General features: G+C 40.2%; 1 protein-coding gene across 2 annotated transcripts; it reads right to left on the bottom strand.

The window, feature by feature from the left end:
- Positions 1–85: 85 nt before the first annotated feature.
- Positions 86–22,401, bottom strand: rereb (arginine-glutamic acid dipeptide (RE) repeats b). Of its 2 annotated transcripts, none has more exons than XM_057846547.1 (17): positions 22,206–22,401; positions 21,319–21,367; positions 19,542–19,666; positions 19,184–19,283; positions 19,003–19,101; positions 18,795–18,875; positions 17,605–17,758; positions 17,441–17,527; positions 17,165–17,358; positions 16,870–17,019; positions 16,142–16,252; positions 14,916–16,042; positions 10,325–10,523; positions 8,154–8,850; positions 7,904–8,044; positions 4,395–4,569; positions 86–256 (listed from the first exon to the last, which is right to left on the bottom strand). In XM_057846547.1, the coding sequence occupies exons 1-17, from the start codon at positions 22,229–22,231 to the stop codon at positions 223–225; spliced, it is 3,549 nt and encodes a 1,182-aa protein (XP_057702530.1). In that variant the 5' UTR covers positions 22,232–22,401; the 3' UTR covers positions 86–222. The 2 variants fall into 2 exon arrangements, with proteins under 2 accessions (XP_057702530.1, XP_057702531.1); XM_057846548.1 differs by having other exon boundaries at positions 16,870–17,016.
- Between the last annotated feature and the right edge of the window lie 720 nt (positions 22,402–23,121).

Here is a 23,121-nt window from a genome sequence, read left to right as displayed (position 1 = left end):
GAATGTGTGAGATTGTTCATAAAACAAATATTTATACTATAGTCTTGTGAAAACCTAATCCAGACTTTAGCAGGCCTTTGAAGTGCTGAAGAAGGAGGAATGCGCATATCGATACACAATATGTTGTAATATATATAGATATAATTTTTTTTTTAAAAAAGAAAAAGAAAAGACACACTACTGGGTATTAAGTACAGGCTTTCAGACCAAGCACCACAGATCTCACGATGGCTTGTCACCTTCTTTCTTCAGACGACTGCAAAAACAGGAAAATACAGTAAAGTAGTGAAGATAAAAAACATACAAGTAATTACTGCTGTAGAGGAGCGTTGAAAAACCCTTAAAAGCAGTAGTAAAGTAGTAAAACCCTTAAAAGCAAAGAAAACACCTTATCACGTATAAAGCCAGCGGAAATAATTTTTCTGATGTGTAATAGTAGAGAGAAAAAAAGTCAATATTTCCAGGACATTTTAATCCAACATGGGGACAGATGTATTAATGCCAGTACCATTTTAGCCAATCAAATGTGAGTATCCCAAATTGCCCTTCCTCCCGCGTTGTGGCGTTAAAACCAATCAAATGCACCTGTGTTCGGGCGTGGGTACAACTGACATCACAAAATAGCTTTACCCACAAGCTGTGTCATTTTTCGTGTTTAAACTGACTAGGCTCATTGTTGGCCATATATACGTAAAATAAATGCTACCTGCACGGTTTATTTTGCTTTTAACCAAGAATCGAGACCGTTTTACGTCCATATCTATATAGAATTCAGGGATTTAAGCATTTATTCACAAGAATTTTCGCCAGAAAATCTCTGTTTATGTTAGGCGGCCGCTAGCCTCATTCGCTAACAGAGTAGCATTGTACTTCGACATATATACGTAAAATAAACGCAACTGCACGGTTTCTATGCTTTTAACCAAGAATCGAGACTGTTTTTTGTCCCCATCTATGAAAAATTCGGTAATTTAAGCATTTATTCACAAGATTTTTTGGCAGAAAAGCTCTATTTACGTCAGGCGGCCACTAGCCTCATTCGCTAACAGTATATAGTGTATACAGTGCCTTGCAAAAGTATTTGGCCCCCTTGAATCTTGCAACCTTTCGCCACATTTCAGGCTTCAAACATAAAGATATGAAATTTAATTTTTTTGTCAAGAATCAACAACAAGTGGGACACAATCGTGAAGTGGAACAACATTTATTGGATAATTTAAACTTTTATAACAAATAAAAAACTGAAAAGTGGGGCGTGCAATATTATTCGGCCCCTTTACTTTCAGTGCAGCAAACTCACTCCAGAAGTTCAGTGAGGATCTCTGAATGATCCAATGTTGTCCTAAATGACCGATGATGATAAATAGAATCCACCTGTGTGTAATCAAGTCTCCGTATAAATGCACCTGCTCTGTGATAGTCTCAGGGTTCTGTTTAAAGTGCAGAGAGCATTATGAAAACCAAGGAACACACCAGGCAGGTCCGAGATACTGTTGTGGAGAAGTTTAAAGCCGGATTTGGATACAAAAAGATTTCCCAAGCTTTAAACATCTCAAGGAGCACTGTGCAAGCCATCATATTGAAATGGAAGGAGCATCAGACCACTGCAAATCTACCAAGACCCGGCCGTCCTTCCAAACTTTCTTCTCAAACAAGGAGAAAACTGATCAGAGATGCAGCCAAGAGGCCCATGATCACTCTGGATGAACTGCAGAGATCTACAACTGAGGTGGGAGAGTCTGTCCATAGGACAACAATCAGTCGTACACTGCACAAATCTGGCCTTTATGGAAGAGTGGCATGAAGAAAGCCATTTCTCAAAGATATCCATAAAAAGTCTCGTTTAAAGTTTGCCACAAGCCACCTGGGAGACACATCAAACATGTGGAAGAAGGTGCTCTGGTCAGATGAAACCAAAATTGAACTTTTGGGCCACAATGCAAAACGATATGTTTGGCGTAAAAGCAACACAGCTCATCACCCTGAACACACCGTCCCCACTGTCAAACATGGTGGTGGCAGCATCATGGTTTGGGCCTGCTTTTCTTCAGCAGGGACAGGGAAGATGGTTAAAATTGACGGGAAGATGGATGCAGCCAAATACAGGAACATTCTGGAAGAAAACCTGTTGGTATCTGCACAAGACCTGAGACTGGGACGGAGATTTATCTTCCATCAGGACAATGATCCAAAACATAAAGCCAAATCTACAATGGAATGGTTCAAAAATAAACGTATCCAGGTGTTAGAATGGCCAAGTCAAAGTCCAGACATGAATCTAATCGAGAATCTGTGGAAAGAGCTGAAGACTGGTGTTCACAAACACTCTCCATCCAACCTCACTGAGCTCGAGCTGTTTTGCAAGGAAGAATGGGCAAGAATGTCAGTCTCTCGATGTGCAAAACTGATAGAAACATACCCCAAGCGACTTGCAGCTGTAATTGGAGCAAAAAGTGGCGCTACAAAGTATTAACGCAAGGGGGCCGAATAATATTGCACGCCCCACTTTTCAGTTTTTTATTTGTTAAAAAAGTTTAAATTATCCAATAAATTTTGTTCCACTTCACGATTGTGTCCCACTTGTTGTTGATTCTTTTCAAAAAATTAAAATTTTATATCTTTATGTTTGAAGCCTGAAATGTGGCGAAAGGTTGCAAGGTTCAAGGGGGCCGAATACTTTTGCAAGGCACTGTAATGATCATAAAGGGCTATTCTATTCTGTAATAAGTTGTGATTGTACAGTGCCCTCAATAATTATTGGATATATATAATTCTGTGTTTTTTAGCTTCTAATATTTTTTTTTTTTCAAAATAATATGGGACCTTAATGGGGAAAAAAAAGAGAAAAATCCAACCTTCAATACAAAGGCATTTATTCAGTGGGGAAAAATCCCACATAAAGAAATAATCATTTGACATGAAATAATGTGTGTCACAATTATTAGTACCCCTGGTGTTAATACTTTGTATAACCCCCTTTTGCCAACATAACAGCACCTAATCTTCTCCTATAATGTTTCACAAGATGGGAAAAGACAAAAAGGGCTCTTCAGCCATTCCTCTTTGCAGAATTTCTCTAAATCATCCAGAGACCTGGGTCCTCTCCTCTGTACTCTCCTCTTCAGCTCACCCAGCAACAGATTTTGATTTAAAATGTCCTAGTATTTCAAAGCATTCACGATGTCATGCACCCTAACAAGGTTCCCAGGGCCTTTGGAAGCGAAACAGCCCCACAGCATCATTGACCCACCCTCATACTTCACAGTGGGTATGAGGTGCTTTTTAGCGTGCGCATCTTTCGTGGCACGCCAGACCCACTTAGAGTGTTTGTTGCCAAAAAGCTCAATCTTGGTCTCATCTGACCAAAGCACACGGTCCCAGTTGAAGCCTGGGAGAGCCTGGGTTCCCAATAATTGTGACACACATTATTTGATGTCAAATAATTATTTCTTCATCTGGGATTTTTTCCCCACTGAATAAATGCACTTGTATTGAAGGTCGGATTTTTCTCTTTTTTTCCATTAAGGTCCCATATTATTTGAATAAAAAAAAAAATATCAGAAGCTAAAGGGAAAAAAAAAATATTTGAAATATTTAAAATGTTAAAGTTTTTACGTATATATCGAGTAGAACATAATATTTAATCAGACGATGATTTCAATAAAAAAGAAATATGTGAATGTAAAGTAAAATAAATTAAGGGTCATTCAGGGGCCCCCTATGGTCCTGAGGCCCGGGACAACATACCCGGTTGCCCCACCCCTGTCGATGGGCTTGGTCGTAAGTGTCTGTTTGTATTGGGTTTTGGAGAAGCATATTAGCCCTTGAGTTATTGTTAGATAGTAAAGTTGTCTCATTTCTTTTTATAAAGAAACAACACAAATAAACCCATTCATATCACAGCTTAGAATCTCCTTTCAACACAAGCTCCCATTCAAAGTGTAAATCGTCATACAAGAAAGAGTGCTTTGGAACTGGATTTGGACTGTATTTATGAACATCTGTTTGATAAACAGCACCGATTCATTACAGTTTGCCTCCTCATTCGATTTGGTTGTTCAGTTTGTTTAAAGAAAATAAATGAGTCATTGACATAATTCATATCATCGTTTGCCCACAAGATTAAAAAAAAATGTCAATCAGCAGCACTTTTTAAATTTGAATGACCAGGACTTGTCTATCTGTGTACTGAGAAATTCTTTTTATGTTTTATAATCAGAACCTTTATTAAAAACTAACAGGATTTATGTACTTAAAACAGTTCAATTGTGTAGGTAATTTAAAAAAGTGACACTTATCCGATAAATCATTTAATGATTCGTCCCATTAAACGATTATAAAAATAATCGTTAGTTGCCGCTTTTAGGCGGAAATTTTCCTGCATGAATCCTTACCTGTAGTAATCTTCCTGGCTGGGCAGGGGGCCTCCATGCAGGTGATGCCCATGCAGCCACTGCTGCTCCATGGCCATTCTCTGCAATTCTGCAGACTGAACATGCATGGCCTGGAGCTGGTGCGCTGCTGACATCTGAGGAATAGGACCCTGTAGCTCTCGAGGATATGCGGTCCCTACGTAGAACAGAGATCATGTTGTTGGCCACAGTAGTGAAGTATCCAGTGTTTTGCACTAGTGAAATCATAGGGATGGCAATCAAGATTGACTAATCATTCTGATGATTTTGGGAGTTAATTGTTTATTAAAGGGACAGACAAAACCAAGTATTAATGACAGTCTTATGAAAGACTGTTCTCAAAGTATTTAAGCATGCGAATCGCAAAGTTCCTAGATTGCTTTTAATAGAAAAACCTAATGTTGAAACACACACACAAAAAAAAAAGCACCCAGAGCAGCCATTTTGTCTTGTCAGTTAGATCCGTGCACATACGCACTGATAAGACCAAAGCACAGGTGCATGAGATAATGAGTATTAATGACATTACGTGGAAGGGCGGGCAAACTGGGATACTCGCATTTGATTGGCCAAAATACAACCGATATTGATCAAATGTCTGCTCCCATGTCAGGGGGCAACTTCCAGCATATATTGGCTTTTATTTACATTTCTTATCCACTATTATGCAACAGAAAAATTATATTCTATATCTTTTTTCAATTTACTTAACATCTTCCCACGGGGTTACGCATGACAAAGGCCTGTCCCTTTAAGTCACGGGTGCCCAAGTCCGTTCTTCGAGAGCCCCTATCCAGCTTGTTTTCCATGTCTCCCTCCTCCAACACACCTGAGTCAAATATTCAGGATTGTTATCAGGCTCCTGCAGAGCTTGCTGATGAGCTGATCAGTTAATTCAGGTGTGTTACAGGTGGGAGACATAGAAAACAAGCTGGATAGGGACTCTCAAGGACTGGATTTGGGCACCCCTGCTTTAAGTGAATCTAAACCAATGGAGGACTAATTGAGTGCATTTTTGGCTACTAACCACCAGAGGAGCTTTTGAAAAGCTGATATGGTTCAACCCATTTGGGTATCCTTTAGAGCTGTCCCGACTAGTCGACGTAGTCGACGTCATCGATGACGTAAATCCGTCGATGAGCACAACATCCCGTTGACGGTTAATGAAGGGTTAAAAAAATATATGTGTGGAAAGTTCAGAATGTTGGATGCTCTGTATGCAAGCGGGGAAAGCGGCACAAAGCCAAAAAAAGCGCACCAGAGTGTCCAAAACATTGACTTATTTCAAAGAAACAAAGGAGGGTAAACTCTTCTGTCCTGTCTCTTCAATGCCAAGCTTGGCTGCACGTCGGCCGTGAATAAACACCAAGCGCCGCCAACCAGTTTGTAATTTTTTTTTTCATTTTTTGTACACTAGAGGGTGCTGTCGCCTTACTAAATAATGATGTTTCATTGACAATGGGCCTATAAGTGCTATTAGTATTGTTCTTAATGCTAATTGAAAGGTTTATTTCATGTTATGCTTTATTTTATGGTATAGAAAATTATATAAGGTTAAAAGGTCATAAATATATACAGTATATACAGTGATTGCACTCAAGGGAGAGATTGTCAATGATAAGGTAATAATTTAAGGTAAAGGCAATTCATTGATATATAAATAAGGTTTCAAAGGAAAAAGGTGAAAAGTTTTTGTTAATTTCTAATTGTGTTGTTTTATTTGTGTGCACCGTAGCTCTTACAGTGTGTTTACATCAAGGATGGAATAAAAGTTGTAAACCATCAGTTTAAGAGACCATCTTTCCAATCGGGATGCTACACTAGTTAATTCTATCAGTATTTGAACTCAATGTTTATTTGTGATTTATTATTGTCATTTACGTGTTTATTTGTACTTTAATAAATAATTTAAGTGGTCCGATATATTTTTTGTGAATTGATAAGCGTCAACAAAAATTTCATTGCTAAATTAGTAAAAAAAAAAAAATTTTTTTAATTTTTTAAAAAATCATTAGATTAGTCGACTAATCGTAAAAATAGTCGGCTGACTAATCGCGAGAAAATTAGTCGTTTGGGACAGCCCTAGTATCTTTAACTGCGGTTAAGGGGTATTTTACAATCCAAAAGGCACGTTACACTAATCTGGTCGCCAACTATGTCAATGAGGCAAGAAAGTTGTTTTTTTTGCCCCCCCTCATTATTTTTCACAACCTAGCATGCCATTTTACCAGGTTTGCACGACAATTTGCATTGAAAGTGCCCAGAATGTCCTTTTTCTTAAGCAAATTTAGTTGGTCCTTTTCTCTGAGTTTCTAAAAAATCCTGTTCCCCATTGGATTTAATTTCAATACGCGACGCTCTCCACATTAATAAGCGTGGAGTAAGAATGAATAGGGCAGGTACTTGCACAATATGACATGATGTGATGTCACACAGTGACATTTCAAAAACTACCATTTGCAGGAGAATTTTACTTGCAAATGCTATTGCAATCAATAACAATCTACTATCAATATACCAATAACACACATTAACCAAGGCACGCTCTTATTTCTTATGCATGAATTTAGTACCTCTTTAACCAAATAAGTGGTACCTCGACATACGATCGCTTCGACACACGTTCTTTTCGACATCCGACGTAAAATTTGACTTGCCATTTGTTTCTACATCCGACGACATGCTCAAAATACGACGATATGACAGCACCGCAGAAGGACGCTTGGCAGATTTTCTTGTAGGAGAAATATACATAGATTTCAAAAAAAGGTTGGTACAGGTGGTGAAACAAGGAAAAGGGTGATGCTTACCATAGAAATGAAGTTGAAAATGATAGAAAAACATGAGTGTGGAACTGGCTCAACAGTACAACCGTAGAACGTTTACTCTCGACGGTCCTCCTCCAAACACCATTTGCCAATCTTTATAAGTTAAGTTGACAATTATTATTGTGGTAACATCGCCACAAAAATCGTCAGCTTCGTCAGGTTTTTATCATTTATTTCAGAACTTGTCCAACACAACACGCCTACTGTCCGCCGCAGTTGACGGTGTTCTCAACAAAATATTAAAAGGGAAAGTAAACTCTCAACCGCACCGCGTCCTCTGTCTGTCACTTCAGTGATGCGGTGTGTTCAGGTACAGCACGCAAAACATCCGCCACATTAGAACCCGATTTGTTACATTATTACAGGAATTATTATTATATTTATTTATTATTACGGTTTTAATTAAAAATGTATTTGTTTTGCTATGTGTAATTGCCATTTGTAATAGTTCCAGCAGTATTTATTAAGTATTTAGTGTAGTTTTTTTGGGCTGTGGAACGAATTAATGGAATTGTAATGTATTCTTATGGGAAAATCCTGCTCGACATACGACCATTTCGACTTACAAACAAGGTCCTGGAACAAATTAATTCCGTATGTAGAGGTACCACTGTATAGTATGAACAGAGCGCTAGGAAAAGTTGTGTGAACCTAAGGACATACCAAACAAAGGGTGGCGTAGCAACTCATGGTCATGTGGAAGATCAGCCAGCAGGGGGTTAGGGATAGGGCCTCCAGGGAAAGGGAAGCGGGCCAGACGTGGTCCATTTGCCAGTGGGTCCACCAGAGGATGAGGGCTTGAACCTGTGTGAATGAACATGTTTGTAAACCATATGCAGAAAAGCTATTGTCACTGACCTGAACTGAAAACACTGACAACTTGAGAACTTGTTGTGTTTGGATTTGGAGTCACCTTGACCGAGGGGGTCTTGTTGGTGCAGGTGGAGATGAGAATGGATGTGTGAGTGCTGGTGATGATGCGGTGTCACGTTGAGCATCTGCAACCTGGCCGCGGGATCCGGTGCCACGGAGGCCATCCTCTCAGCATGCAGCCGCTCCGCAGTGAGGCGCTCGGCGTAGCTCAACTCCGGGCGCAGCTGAGTACCGGCCAAAACCATCCGCTCCCGTTCCAAGTGGTTGAGCCCGGGATGAAAGGGTGCAAAGTGGTGAGGCGGTCCGGGTATGTGCGGCAGAGCCAGGGCCCCGTGCCTGACGTAGTGTTCCATGGGGTTGGCCGAGGGGTGTAAAGTTTCCAAGTCTGGGGGTTTGACCTCGAATCCTGGCTTCATCCTCTCACGGAGCTCCCTCTCTCGGAGGTTCCTAAGTTCGCGCTCCCTCAAGCTGGGCTCGGCACTGTAGAGGCCAGGCATGTGGTATGCCAGCATTGGGTCCCCGGGACTCAAAGACACATAGAAAGGGTGGTTGCGGTTGGTGGGGGACATGACGTGGGGTCGGGCGTATTCGCTCAGGGTGCGGAGGGCAGGCGTATCGGGGCCAATGTAGGGGGGAACGGCGGCAACTGTAGTGGGTGGCTGCTCGTACACAGGGCGCCCATGAGCAACCACGTGAGCCTCGCTCATGCGGCTGTCGTGGGAGGAACTGGAAGCTCGCTGTAGACAAAGACATTGGAAGAGAAATACATGTTTTGTGGGTTAAAATTATTCTCACTCTGTGCTTGTATAGATACTTTTGATCAAAAACGTGTGAAAGTACAAGTATGGATTTCTGAGCATACTATATTAGTAATTCCATCCATCCATTGTGTATAAATTGATCGTCTTGTTGTTTTTGCTTATGACATATGCTCTGTAAAGCGTTTTTGTATAGCTGTGGCAGTTACAAAGCGTTCTAATGAATAAACTTGATTTCAAATGCAAAAACCAAAACTAAAAAGTTCACAGAAAGATAAATACTCAACTAAAAACTTAACTAAAACATATAACTGAAATACAGCACTTTGTTAATCTCCATCCCTGGTGACAGACAAAGAGCAACAAAATGAAAGGACTGTTTCACTTGCAGGTAATGATGGGCAAACAAAACAAACCTCCCTTTTTCAAATGACAATGTCAGAGCTTGTATCAAACGACAGCTGTCACGTGACTCATGACGTCTGAAACTTTATTAATCTCCAAAATGCTTCGGACCTCATCAGCTATGTGAGTTTATTTTATTTTTTGTTTTTAGCTTTGTACTAATAGCTATTTGAATTTAAAATGACACAATTTATGCCATGCGACCAACTATAGCTCAACATGTTAACCAGAGGTGGGTGGAGTAGCCAAAGATTTTACTCAAGTAAGAGTAGCATTACTTCAAAGTAATATTACTCAAGTAAAAGTATAAGTAGGCATCCAAAAAATGTACTCAAGTACAAGTAAAAAAAAAAAGTTTTGGTTGAAAAGAATACTCAAGTAATGAGTTACATTCTGACTAACCGATTGAGATGTTTGATTTTTTTTTTTTTAATACAATGGCTTTTTTTCTCAGCAGTTATCTGTATTAACCGATACTATTATACTGTACTATGGAATAACAAAAACAAATAAACATTGCATTCCGGCGACAGGAAAAAAATCTACAGAAATGAAGCATGATTCGTCCAAACAACACTAGTGCCTTCTCTATTACGAAACTAAAAGGATCATATCTCCATTTTTCCACGGTCAATCGGTGCCAAATAAAAACCGGGAGATTAAAATATGCGCTTGCTACCCACCTTGATGTTAACTCATTGAAGCATTCTAGCGGCAACTTAATTTTGATCAGGATTGAATCCAGGCATGAACAAACAGCACTTATTTAATATTTAATTTTTTCAAATTTTACAAAATTAGACTGAAGCCAGTTCACGATAAGAGTACAAGCACATCTATTTACAAACATGCATCTTGTGAGAGGTTTATTGCATATGTTGAATTATGTTCCAGTTTTGTGTGAGTGCTTTGGTCAAATTATGAAGCAGCTGCTGTAATTTCATTTGCTGTTCCTTCTCGTTGTGAAGCCCCAAAGCTTCTAATCATTTTTGATCCAAAAAGAAACCCTCAATGCTTCAGAAAGCTTCATTCGCCCATCACGACTTACAGCATTTCTGTCGGCCTCCCTCTCTCGCTCTCGATCCTTCTCCCGTTCTCGCTCTTGCCGAGCACTGAGCTCAGCCTCCCTGCGAGACTTCTCTAGAGCCTCCTCCCTTTTCTTGGCCAACTTGGAGGAAGAAAGTGGCGTGAAAAACAGGTCCGTCCGAGCGCAAGAGTTGTAGCCGCGATCCAGGTGTTTGATGAACCTGAAATTCAGGACAGATGCAAATTCTTTAGTACAAGCAGGTTTTGACTCAGACTCACGAAATTCTTACTTGATGCAATTTAGCAAATCATTATCCAATATAATATATGTGAACAACTACAGTTAAAAATATGAATGAATACATATAAAACGTTGCATCATAGGCACGTGCTGATAATCAGTTTGAGGGTATGCCGTTCTTTTCAAAACTGAAGGTAATATCCCCCTGGCGGTTATGAGCATTTTTTTTTTCAGTATAGCCGCTCGCAAACTAGACCGAACAAGCAGTGAATTGGTTCCTTTGACGTATACGACCAAAGCCAGGGTTCAGATCTGTGGAAGGAAGGGTGGATCTTAATCACAAACCAAGTGGATGCTGTTTGTTTTTCCCTTTGGTGGTAGTTTTTTAATGAACATTTTCTTGTCTTTTACAGTGATTGTATGTTTTACAACTTTAAAGCCTGAACAAGGAATGGATTGTTCCCTCCATTTCCAAGCGTACCGGTAATTGTTAATAGTTTCGTTATTGAGATTAAAAAAAAAAAAAAATTATCTTTAGACCGCCCATAGGGAGGGCGCAAAAAATCAGTCGCTTTGTTTTTCTTCTTGATGATGAGACTAACTAAAATTTCTGCTACTTCTTTATTTGTGAACGTGTCAGGATTACGGATCTATCTTTGGAGCATGATTTTTTAAAATACTTTGTGCCGATTACCTGTTTCAAGGTATACCATGGTATGAATATGTCAAGGTTTTAAAACCGCAAAAAATTTCCATCATACCCTCCCTAAGGTATTAACTATTTTTTTTATGTCCCAAAAATGCATGGAGAAATCCCTCGCTTGCAGCTGTAAGGCGCAACCCTCCCTCAACGGTTGTTTCTCAGTGTCAGTGAGTCAGCTGTGCTACATGATGGCTGGAGGAGGTGAAACTCCTTATTTTTTTCCCCTATCGAAGAAAACGAAATCGCTGGTATGGGAATACTTCGGCTACAAAACAGTTAAGCACGGCTGCGGCTTAGAGGAGGGCCAACCAACATGTAAAACATGTTTGCGGAGGGTGGCTGCTTAGGAGGCAATACCTCCAATATGATTTCGCATTTATACAAAATTAAAATGAAAGGTTAGTAAACACAGTCATGAACGTTTCCCACCAGCTACGAGAGTTAACTCCAGCGTGTTTAGTGTGTCTAGCGGTGGTAAAACGTGTTTTTTTTCTCTCTGGCAACTGTCTGTGTTGAGAAAGAGAGCGTGTGTATAATGTAAACATGATACGAGTCATACACATGTGCTTTTTATGGAAAATAATTCAGTTATTTTTGTTCCGATTGTAATATTGTTGAGCTGTGAGTTTTGGATCACCTAAAGGACTGCATTTATTTTAATTTTATTTAGAATACATATTTATACATGTATGGCGGAAAACATTCAGGTGACTTGAAGTTCCGCTCTGAGACCCCTGATTTAGCCAACTTGCAAAATTGTCCGATATGCATGTGTGATACATCATTGGAAAGCTTAAAATCTCAATTTTCTGGGGGAAGAAAAATTTTGAACAGGAGGACTATTTTTTTTTTTTAAATGTTTTTTAAACAGCAAAACCCTATCTGGAGGTGAGAGCACGCGTGAACAGAATTACAGACGCCATGACTTCAACGAGATATGATCGCGTACTTACCTTGTTTCGATCCAAAACTCCATGTAGCATGTATCACTGAGTGTCCAGACACAGCTGTGAATGGCCACAGCTGGATTTTTGGGGGGATTTTATGGGTGAAACATGGCAATATAACAAGGGTCGCGATGCAAAAATCACAGACATCAAGGAGTGGTCGAGATTTTCTTTTTCATATGTTTACCCTTTTAAATGTTTTTTTTTTTCATTTTTTTTGTTTGGATCGATTATTTATTATCTGACACAACGGAGAAAATGCAACAGTAACAAAAAAAAAAAAAATACAATTAAGCGATAGCTATGAGGTAGATATCCGTGACTTTTTTACAGACGCCATTTTTTTCATTGTGACGTAATTTGTTTAAAAGTTTAAAATATGTGAGTAAATAATTTTTTAAAGTCGTTTTTTTTTTTTTTTTAAATGAAATATGAGACATCAATTAATGATTCTAAGCTAAAAACGACAGAAATTTTGAATAATAAATATAATTAATTACTTTTGGTTTATGACTGGGTTGAAACAAAAGCGGTTGCGTGACGTCTGTAAACGCGGGGTTTTCAGGGTAAAACGGACAAATTAAAAATAGTACGGGGGCTTAATGCGCCATGAATCTGCTATGGCAGCATATAGACATATTGTTCTATCAAACACAACAGTTGTTTTAGCTTAAAATACAGCAGTTCCTTTTAAAGAGGAGTGCAAGAGCAGAAACTGCTTTTTCAGTCTTGTCTGTGTTTTCCGCCATATATATATATATATATATATATATATATATATATATATATATATATATATATATATATATATACACATATATATTTAACTTAACATTATACTTATGTTTCAATTTGCTAAGATTTTTTGAAAAACAAAAATCCTGTTCAAAGGAAAAAGTTTTTTTTTTTTTTTTTTTTTTTTTTAAACCCAGATATTGGGGTAGAGATTGGCTTAAGGTTATCATACTGTCAGAATATTATACTGGCACATGCCTGGTCTCAGGGCTGATTAATGTAGTTTAGTTGCAATTTAAGCAGTTAATCCAGTAATCCAAAAAATGGGAGGATTGCACCTCATCTCATGGGTACCGGGTGGTTGTAGTTCATTTGAACCTTTTTACTGTACAAAGGAGAGCCCAAAAATTAATTTATAAATAAATGAAATAAAATAAAACAAATACAAGACACTGTATGTTTTGCTTTACAGGTCTACCACAAACTGATTTAATTATTATTATTATTATTTTTAAAAATTAACAGCGATATTTCTAAATAGTACTTTTATTAGCTTTAATTTTCATACCTATGAAACAGCAGTGTTTTTTTCTCAAGGTTATCAAACTGTGAAAAAATAAAATCGACCAATGCCTACAAATTTTTGATACAGCTCGCATTAGCTCTCACTGGGTTGTGTGGTGTTCATCACGCTGTGTTTAGATGGTACTGTATATTGATTGCATGCTGAAATTTTTGCAAAAAAGACATTTTGCTTTGGTATTTGGAGTTAGTGTATGTGTGCTAAAACTGTTGTGCCTCTTGTGAATTTACTCAAGAGAGGAAAAATTACGTACCGTAATTTTCGCACAATAAGGCGCACCTGACTATAATCCGCCACGCACCAAATTTGGCGCGAAAACGGCATTCGTTCATAAATAAGCCGCACTGGACTATAAACCGCAGTTGTCCTCACTGTATTATGGGATATTTCTAACAAAAGATATTAACAGTTAACAGTTTATTTGACAGCGGCATCATACGACTGTAATAAGACCAAATGAACCACCATGAACCATCATTTATGCTCATGACAGTGTCATGCCATCATTATGATTGTCTAATGACAGTCTTTTGGCACCACTGTCAAATAAAGTGTTATCAAATACCATAACTAGCAATTAATGAAACAACTGGAACAGTAACTGAAGAAATAATTAGCACAGAACATGAATTTTGATTGTTATTTACAACTGCAGCAGAGGTTGACTGGGTACCCCAAGGGAGCAGTGATGAGAGAGAGAACATGGATTTTGATTGTTATTTAGATCCGTAGCAGAGGTTGACTGTCTACCCCAAGGGAGCAATGATGGCCAAATGAAGCTTCTTGAAGCAATTAAGCTGTGCAGCCAATTGGCTCAACATTGCTGTCAACATTACTGTTGTCCAACATGCCTCCTAGCATGCATTGCAGTGCTACAGATGTAAATACCAAACAAACAAAATGCATGTTCTGTGCTAATTATTTCTTCAGTTACTGTTCCAGTTGTTTCAATAATTGCTAGTTATGGTATTTGGTAACACTTTATTTGACAGTGACACCATAAAACTGTTATTAGACAATCATAATTATGACATGACACTGTCATGAGCATTAAAGAATGCTTGTAACAGATGTCATTTAGTGTTATCCCGCAAATTATCTCACTTTTGAATAGATGTAAAAGATCCATGGTAGACATAGATGGAGTTAGTGATATAATTTGCCAGATGACACTTAATGACAAACATTCAGTAATGTCTATGATCGTATCATGTCATAATTATGACTATCTTATGACAGTCTTACGACGCCGCTGTCAAACAAAGTGTTACCTATTAACCCAAATGAATCAACAAATAGGATGCACTGGACTATAAGCCGCAGGATTCAAAATGAAGGAAAAAAAGTAGCGGCTTATAGTCCGAAAATTACGGTACATGTTTGCCACATTTGTGTAAAACGCACCGTGCAGACTGGCTGGCGTGACTCGCCATGTTGATGACAGTCGGCTCGGGTGATGGGCTGCGGGGTGGAGATTGCGGGCTCTCAGCTTCCTCCATCTCATCCATCGGCTCCTCTTTGATTTGAATTTGAGGCCCGCCCACTGTAGAGCTTGGTGATGGTCTCTGCCCAACAGGTGGGAAAGACGGCTGCAAACCAGGGAGGGGGCCGATGGGACCAATTGAGGTTGACGTAGCGGAGGGGACATGCTGTGAGGATGCGCCGGATGGATGAGGGGAACTTGTACTCTTTCCAGGGTTAGCGTGTGCCTGAGAAATCACTGGAAGCTGGCCAGAAAGCGTCTGCACGGGCAAAGGCTGAGGCATGAGCTGGAGAGGTGGAGGCGGTGCGCCTGGAGGATGCTGGTTGGGCAGAGAGTTCAGAGGCTTTAGAGCAGGTGGAGGAGGAAGATTGGAGGGCATTTGGGGGAAGGGTGGAGCAGGCTGGTGTGGTATCTGTTTGTGGGAAGGTTGAATTGGGGTGGTTGGAGGAGGCTTGATTTGGGGGCCAGTAAGAGGAGGCTGGGGCAGCTGTGATTCCCTAAAGAAGGGTGGGGGTCTCTGGGATGGTGGCAGCTGGGATGGCACTGAGTTGAGAGCGGGTGGCACCTGAAATGCAGATGAGAGAGGAGAGTCTTGCCCCACAGTGGGTGGAAGCGGCGGTACACCAGAGAGCGAAAGAGGGGTGGCTGGCTGGCGGCCACTCTGGCCTAAGTTGGCAGCGGACTCTGCAGCAGCTTGTTGAGGTGGCTCTGGAGATGGAGGGGGCGGGCTAGGAGGAGGACCAGGAGCGGGAGTGCTTTGCGGTGGCACCACAGCTGAGCCTTGAGCAGGAGGTGCCTGTGGAAGCGCCGCGTCAGCCTGGGCGGTCGGTGGGGCCGCAGACTCGGGGGCGACGGCGCTCGGTTGAGCAGAGGAGTCCGAATCGCTCTCGTTGCCCTGCTGAGGGCTGGGAATGCTCGGGGAGGAGCTGCGGTTGTCCTGATCGATGTCTTTGGTGTCACTGCTGCCGTCGTCCTGAGCACTGCGGCTTTCCGAAGAGCTCTCTTCCTCAACCTCGGCCTCCACTTCAGAACGGGAATCTTGTGGCTCCTGAAGACGGCACAAGATGGATGACCGACGTTGATGCACAGGTAATGGCGATATTCAACATGCTTTATTATTTCCATTCCATCACTGCTTGTTCCTCACCTGAGTCTTCTGCCTTTTAGGTTTGACTTTTTCAGGCTCGTTTGGCTCCTGAGGAGGAATCTCCCTGACCCTTTTCATTGTCTTTGGTGTAGCTGCTTCCTCTTTCACTTTCTGGAAGAAGATATATTAAGAATTTTTAACACTTTACAGGTCACTGATTAGCTGCCATTGACTGGGATTGCAGCCAACCCTCCCTGTTTAAATTAATTGGATGTCTATAGTTGTCAAAGGTTTGCAATTAAGTTAAATACTATCAATTTTTTTTCTAAGTGTCATTGGAGGAGTGTATTTTTGTTTCCATTTATTTTAATTGTATACATTTTGTTTTTATTCTTATCCTATTAATTTATAAATGTATTCATTAAATTACATAAACGTAGGCCACACTTCTATATCGAATGTTAATATTATGGCCTATGTGAGTCAAAATGGGATGGCCACGTTCACCAGGTCTCTGATGTCAGGTTTTTTTTTTTTTTTTTTTTTAAATTACCAAAATAGTCATATGCCCTAAGGGTTAGAGCAGAGTCGTGACACTCACAATTCCTTCTTGGAAATGATTATTAAAATAACTCATCTGTATATGTGTGAGTGGTTTATGCTTTTATATTTGGAGGAAAACTAAAATGTAGTACTTGACGATAATAAATGCAGAAGTGTTGTAATATCCATTTCAGGTGCATGCTTCACTTCAAATTTCCCAATCTAAGAGCGTGTTGACGGTTTACCTTGTTATTCTTCTTTGTGGAGTCATTCTTACTGTCAGTGGTGGAAGCTCTAGTCCCAGTCTGGGAATTCTGGGTAGTTGAGTGCTGATCCTCACTCGTGGGAGAACCCGTGAGTCTCCTGTGGCCACTTCTTAAGGAAGATAACTGCTGCTTGAGAAAGAATACATATGTCAGGTTTCCATAGTAAAGCGAGCAACATATACTAAGTTTACAGTGGATAACCACATATTCGCGATTTGCTTGAGTAGGGCTTTATCCCCCCCCAAAAAAAGTATGTTAATGGGCATATGCTTACAGGTGCTCTGCTTCTCCGTGTCCTCATGCCATGTTTACTGTTCCCCTCCTCTTCCTCTTTCACAGGTTTAAACATGAATGACGTCCCTGAAGACTTCTGGGTTGCTGGCAAACAGCCGTGCTTGTTTTCATACGTGCGACAGGTTGTGCATAGCAAAGGGTTGTATCTTCCTCCTTGGTGCCAATCCTTAGAACCTGCCGGAGGAAAAGACACCCTTAAAAGCTGTAATTACAAAAAACAACAACTGCCATCTTTCCAAATTCGAGTTCTACGCACGTGTTGTGCCGCAGTGGCTGCAGCTCTTAACATCTTGTTCGCTATCTTCACTGTCAAGTTCATCCTCACTGGCTGAACTTGCATCCACTGCAGAAAAAAGCAGTACTAGGCTGACTCCAACCTTTGCATGAATGGCGAGATAGAGGCAGGGCACGCTTGCTCACCAGAGTAATTTCGAGACGGGGCGCTCACGGGAGGAGCGACAGAGCGAGTCTTTGCTTTTCGAGATGACGGCTGCCGGCGTTGTTGACGATAAGCGCGCGTTCCTGCAGCCTCAGGAGTTTTTTTCCAGTGGTAATAGAACGTGATCAGCTCTCCCTGATGACACAAATGGCAGGTTTTTTGGGGGAAGTACGCATGTCATATAATAAAATTACAGGACTTATGTTAGACCATAGACTTCATAATTATATTGACGGGTCACATCCGTCAGACACTGCGCCACGCCTTCAAGTAGGGGGCCTGCCCACATCAAGAGGAGTTATTCTCAAAAACACGCACGCGGTGATCTAACACCAGATTTAGGTTGAAAAAGTACGAAGGCTATACCACAAACAAACAGGGATAGTCTCAGGAGTGATTTGTTCGAGGATTCAAGGTAATTATTTTATTTTTTCGTACCGTGTATGCATTTTGAAACGTCGTAGAAATAAATCAATGGGAGAAATTAGCTTTTACGGCATTGCCGTCATAGTTAGCAATATTTACGTAAAATAAATCCTAAATGCAAGGTTTTTTTTGTTTTAACCAAGAATCAAGACTGTTTCACGTCCATATCTACTAGTATAAAGAATTCAGGGATTTAAGCACTTATTCACAAGAATTTTCAACGGAAGAAGCTCTTGTGGTGATCAGGCGGTGCTACAGTGGCTTCAGGACTAGCAGCACATTTGACAAATTTACGTAAGATAAATGCTAACTGCCTGGTTCTTTGCTCTTTTAACAAAGAATCAGGACTATTTCACGTCTATATCTATAAAGAATTCAGGGATTTACGCTTTAATTCACAAGAATTTTCCACGTGAAAGCTCTTTGTGGTGATAAGGCTGTGCCACAGTGGACTAGCAGCACATTCGACATATTTACGTAAAATAAATGCTAACTGCCAGTTTGGGTTTTTTTTTCTCTTAACCAAGATTCAAGACTGTTTTACGTCCATATCTATAAAAAATTCAGTGATTTAAACATTTATTCACAAGAATTATCAACATAAAAAGCTCTTTGTGTTTCCACTTGGTTAGCTTTGATGGAGATAGGCCCACTATGAATCGGCCCTGCGCCCCATGTCCTGTCAATATCATTATGAAGTCTATGTTTAGACTTTATGGAGTTTAAGTGGAAGTGCATCACTTACAGTCTTTTTGCTCGGCAAGAAGTCTTTTCGAATCCGAAAAAAATTCTTTCCGTATTGTCTCAGGCCTTTGATGAAGCGTTTCTGGAAAGTAAATTATATTACATATTTGATTTCATAAACAAATGATTCTACACCATTGTTTCAAAAAGTGCATTACTGCCTACAATTCAACAAATATTAAAAGTAGTCGTAATCAACTGTAACCCACCACATCATCCTCTGACCAGCACTTCTCAATGAGCCTTGGCAGAGGCTTCTTCACCAGACGCTGGAGAGCTTTTGCCGCATTGTAATGACTTGCATGCAACTGGAGTGGATATGCAGTGAAATAGTAAGTCATCTTTGAGTAGTACATGATGACAACAATGAACACAAGTTAAGCTTTCTACCATGTTAAGGGCGTTGAGTGTGGTATCATCACGAGAGGCTGCTAAACATCCGTCTTCTGTGGATCCTCCATCACACATACCCGCAAATGCTGCCATGCTCCTTGGTAAACAAATAAAATAGAGATGCTTGTGACCCAAATTCCACAAGAACAAGAATTTGTTATCTGTCCATCAAGGATAAATCAACGTTATTGCATTTCAAAAATAATTGCTTCCTCATTGCATTGTTTTGGATAGACTTTTTTTTGTAGTAATGGAGGAAAATCTGATGAGACAATGGCAAAAAAACAAAAAAAAACGCAAAGCAATGCAAAGTCCTGAAATAAATTCTAATCAATAGCATCTCAGTGACACTAACCTGGCAGCTCTCAGGTACATGAGAAGGTCGCAATCATTGACACCAGGCGTCCACATGAGCTCCTCGCCCTGTGCTGGAGTCTGAGAAACAGGCATGGAACGAGGCTGCAGCTCAGGAAGCTTTGCCTGCAAAGAAAACAAAGACTGAGCGTTGTAAAATGCTTCCAGACTATGAACCTCATCAAACATTATGATGTACAAATGTTCAAAACTGTTAAGGGTTCTGGGGAGATACTCATCACAAGCAAACAGAGGGTAGGTGTGCACTGGTATAATAATTACCGGAGGTGAATTATAACACGTTACTTCATTAGCTACAGTCTGCATGCAAAATAATAGGATCTATGAGCTCTTTCTATCAGCTCTATGCATATAAAAATATTTTTGCACTGCATCTTGTGAATTAATATCTGTTAAAAAACATAGTTAGGGATACTGAACATGATTGCTGCACCAGCTTTTATTGATCTATATGGTTCCCTTTCTAGAGCAAGGCAATCAATTTAGGTCGACAAAATGCTGAAGAACAATGCAGTTCAAGCTAGAGGAGCTATTGATGAGGTAACCAGGAAATCAGTTTCACTTAAAAAGTTATGGTCATCATTACAGATGAAGAGAAAAAAATGAATGTTCAAAGAAAATAGGATCAAGAATGACTTAGTTAGGTATACTGAGTATAATTGCTGCACCGGTTTTTAGTGATTTATATGGTGGCCTCGCCACCAAAGCAATCAATTTAGGTCCACAAAATGCTGAAGAACAATGCAGTTCAAGCTAGAGTGGCTATTGGTGAGGTAATCAGATAACCAGTTTCACTTAAAATCTTCAACATGAGAGATGAAAGGGAAAAAAGTAGACTGCTCAAGTAAAAAGGATCAAGAATGGCTTCTGTAAAAGCAGAGACTCAAACAATAGTAGTCACCAAAGGTGACGATAACCATTGTTTAAATAAAATATTCAAAAATTCTGTATGACAGCATCGCTTTTTGCTCTGCTTTGTTGAACTATTTTTTGTTAACTTAAAATGTTAACTTAAATGATGTCTCATACAGTCACTTTACTGTCTTTGCATCATTTGACTCAAAGCCTATGTGTTGATGGTGTGATGTCATTTCATGCCATGTTTGTAAATATGACTACATTGTATATTTTGCACTGAAACTTTATTTGAAATTGCCATATTGCCCATAAAAATTGCAATTAAATTTTTTTTTTTTCTAAAAGCGTTCAGCCCTAACATCTATCAATGACAGCGACATGCAGAACAATTAAATAATCTTTTATCAGCTGGAAGGAGGTACAACTGCCAGTCATACAACTGAAGAATTCATGGTTCTCTGCTGAGAGTATAACAGCTCTGTGCTCAAATACACAGGCCCACACATCACACTAAGTGAGCAAATTAGAGAATAAATTAATTCAAGATTGACATTTTGCAGTACTTATACATTTTTGACATGTTTGTGTTGTGCCTTCAGATATTGTTTAAACTTGTACTCTGCCATTGATGCTAATAACCTTGAAATTGATTTTAAGTTGAAGGACTGTCTGATAGTGAGGTGAATGATCACTAACGGGCTTCACAGTTCATCATTGGCTGCCATTGACAGCCATGGACAAGCTAAAATGGATGGGATCCATTTCGTCGTCAAAGCAGAGAAAAAGTTCACGTATAAAGAACTAATAAAGGTTGGGGAACAATAATATAAGAATGGTGAACTCGTTACAATATATAGGGCACTATATAGGAAGTGATTCCTAACGTAGCCCCAGTTTACCTGATGACTTGGTCCCACTCTTATCTCGCCTTGAGTGCTGTTCAAGCTCCTAGAAATCACGTAAAAACAAGTGGATGGCAATCAATATGTTTGCTTCAATAAATCACCCACCATCGCAGTTTCCCAGCGGCAAAGGACAAGGGACAGAAATCACGGCAATTCAGGTCGCGCAGTGACGGCGTGCGATCGCTGCTCTCAGCTGATTATCTCCGCTTCATCTGCTAGTGATCTCGTTAAAAGGCGGCGCTCCGCCCACACGTCTTCGTCTGCCAATGGGTGCCCCGCCCCGCTGACGTTTGCTGACATTAGGCCAAGCGAAACTCGACGCCAGCGGCCGCGAAGGCCTGTCAATCAATCACGCCAGCACACGGGCTGCTAATTCTTGCACTACAACTAGAGTCACCATTTCAAAAAAAGGAGCAGTGTCTTGTATTGTGTTTCTTAACATGTCTGCTTGTTGTCCGCAGCCTGGGTCCAGTATTCCACTGCGACGTTAGCAATGCATGCACATAACATGTCATACGTATGTAAGTGAGGAAGCCCGCGTATGTAAATACACTACGATCGCTAATGGTGTTTTAACAGGCAAATTGCTAAAGGCGTCTGCAAATGTCACACAACGCAGAAATACGCGGCTGACACGAGCTAACTGCTCTTCGTCGCCTTTAATATCGCATTATAGCATCAAAGACGAGAGGCTAGCTGCTCCGGACCGTGACATTAGCGCTCGTGCTGTAATTTCGGCTAGCTCGTTAGCCACAACTTCGTGACTGCTGACACGCCGAGCGCTCCGTGTTAAGTGGACGCGAAGCGAACGCAAAGCCCGAAGCGTACCCAGTAGACAAAACAGCAAAGAACGCCCTCGAATTAAAGCACAAGTTATTTACCTCCGCGGGCTGAACAGGTCGTCCATGTCGACGGATGTTTGGCCGTGGCTTGTTGACACTACGCAGCTCAGCGGGGCGACAGCCGCGCGCACATACAGATGCACTCACACACACATACACACTAACTATGCCAATCCCTTATTACACGGCTATTCAAAATGGAGGCGCTGTAGCGGAGGGATGTTTTTTCTTCTCTCCAGTGCAATGACCTCAGCAGCCACACTGCACACTGAGCGCAGCTTTCAAACTTGGCGAGTGTAGACAAACTGAGCATTTGCGTGCAACCTCGCTCTCACATTAGGACTGAATTAATGGCATTTAAAAAGGGTTTAAGTGATGCAGGCCATTGCTTTCCAGGAATACCTCTGCAAATGTAATCGTTAGTTGTATATAATATCGATCTGCAAATCTGTTTTTGAAAAGCAAAGGGCAATAGTGTAATTACGGTATGCATTGGATTGCGTGCAACTACAGCTGGCTTTATTAAAAAAAAAAAAAAAAAAAAAAAAAAAAAAAAAAAAAAACTAATTTTGTTTACTGATATTGGATTTTCACACATTGTAGCATTTGGATACAAGTGTTACAATCCACAGACAGAGACAATCTGATTTTTTAATTTTGTTTTTAAAATGTTCCGCTAATTGAACACGCATAACAGTAGGTCATATTGCCTTTTAATGCTGGAACACTTTCCTGTTTGTTTGAGTGAGTTTGAAATAATTACTTGGTGTGTGTTTATTTATTCATTTTTAATGAGCAGGACAGGAAATGGTTAAATGGACAAACAAAGTATAAACATGGGGGTTAGGGATACATATATGCTACCTGACTATACTAGCAGGTAGTGTTACAAAGTAATTACAACTTTATTTACTGAGGGGCAAGGGCGTAGGTTTGGTCTCAACATTGGTAGGGA

This window comes from Corythoichthys intestinalis, chromosome 9 (genome assembly GCF_030265065.1).
Source record: "Corythoichthys intestinalis isolate RoL2023-P3 chromosome 9, ASM3026506v1, whole genome shotgun sequence".
NCBI lineage: Eukaryota > Metazoa > Chordata > Actinopteri > Syngnathiformes > Syngnathidae > Corythoichthys > Corythoichthys intestinalis.
This window is presented reverse-complemented; position numbering and strand designations above follow the sequence as displayed.

Bases quoted from the DNA above. Each gene is read 5' to 3' on its own strand.
- rereb (XM_057846547.1), bottom strand. From the start codon at position 22,231: ATGGACGACCTGTTCAGCCCGCGGAG. The intron at 19,284-19,541 runs GTTAGTGTCACT...TTGTTTACCAAG, and splicing joins ATGTACCTGAGAGCTGCCAG to GAGCATGGCAGCATTTGCGG. The intron at 4,570-7,903 runs GTATGTCCTTAG...TGTTCTACGTAG, and splicing joins GCTACGCCACCCTTTGTTTG to GGACCGCATATCCTCGAGAG.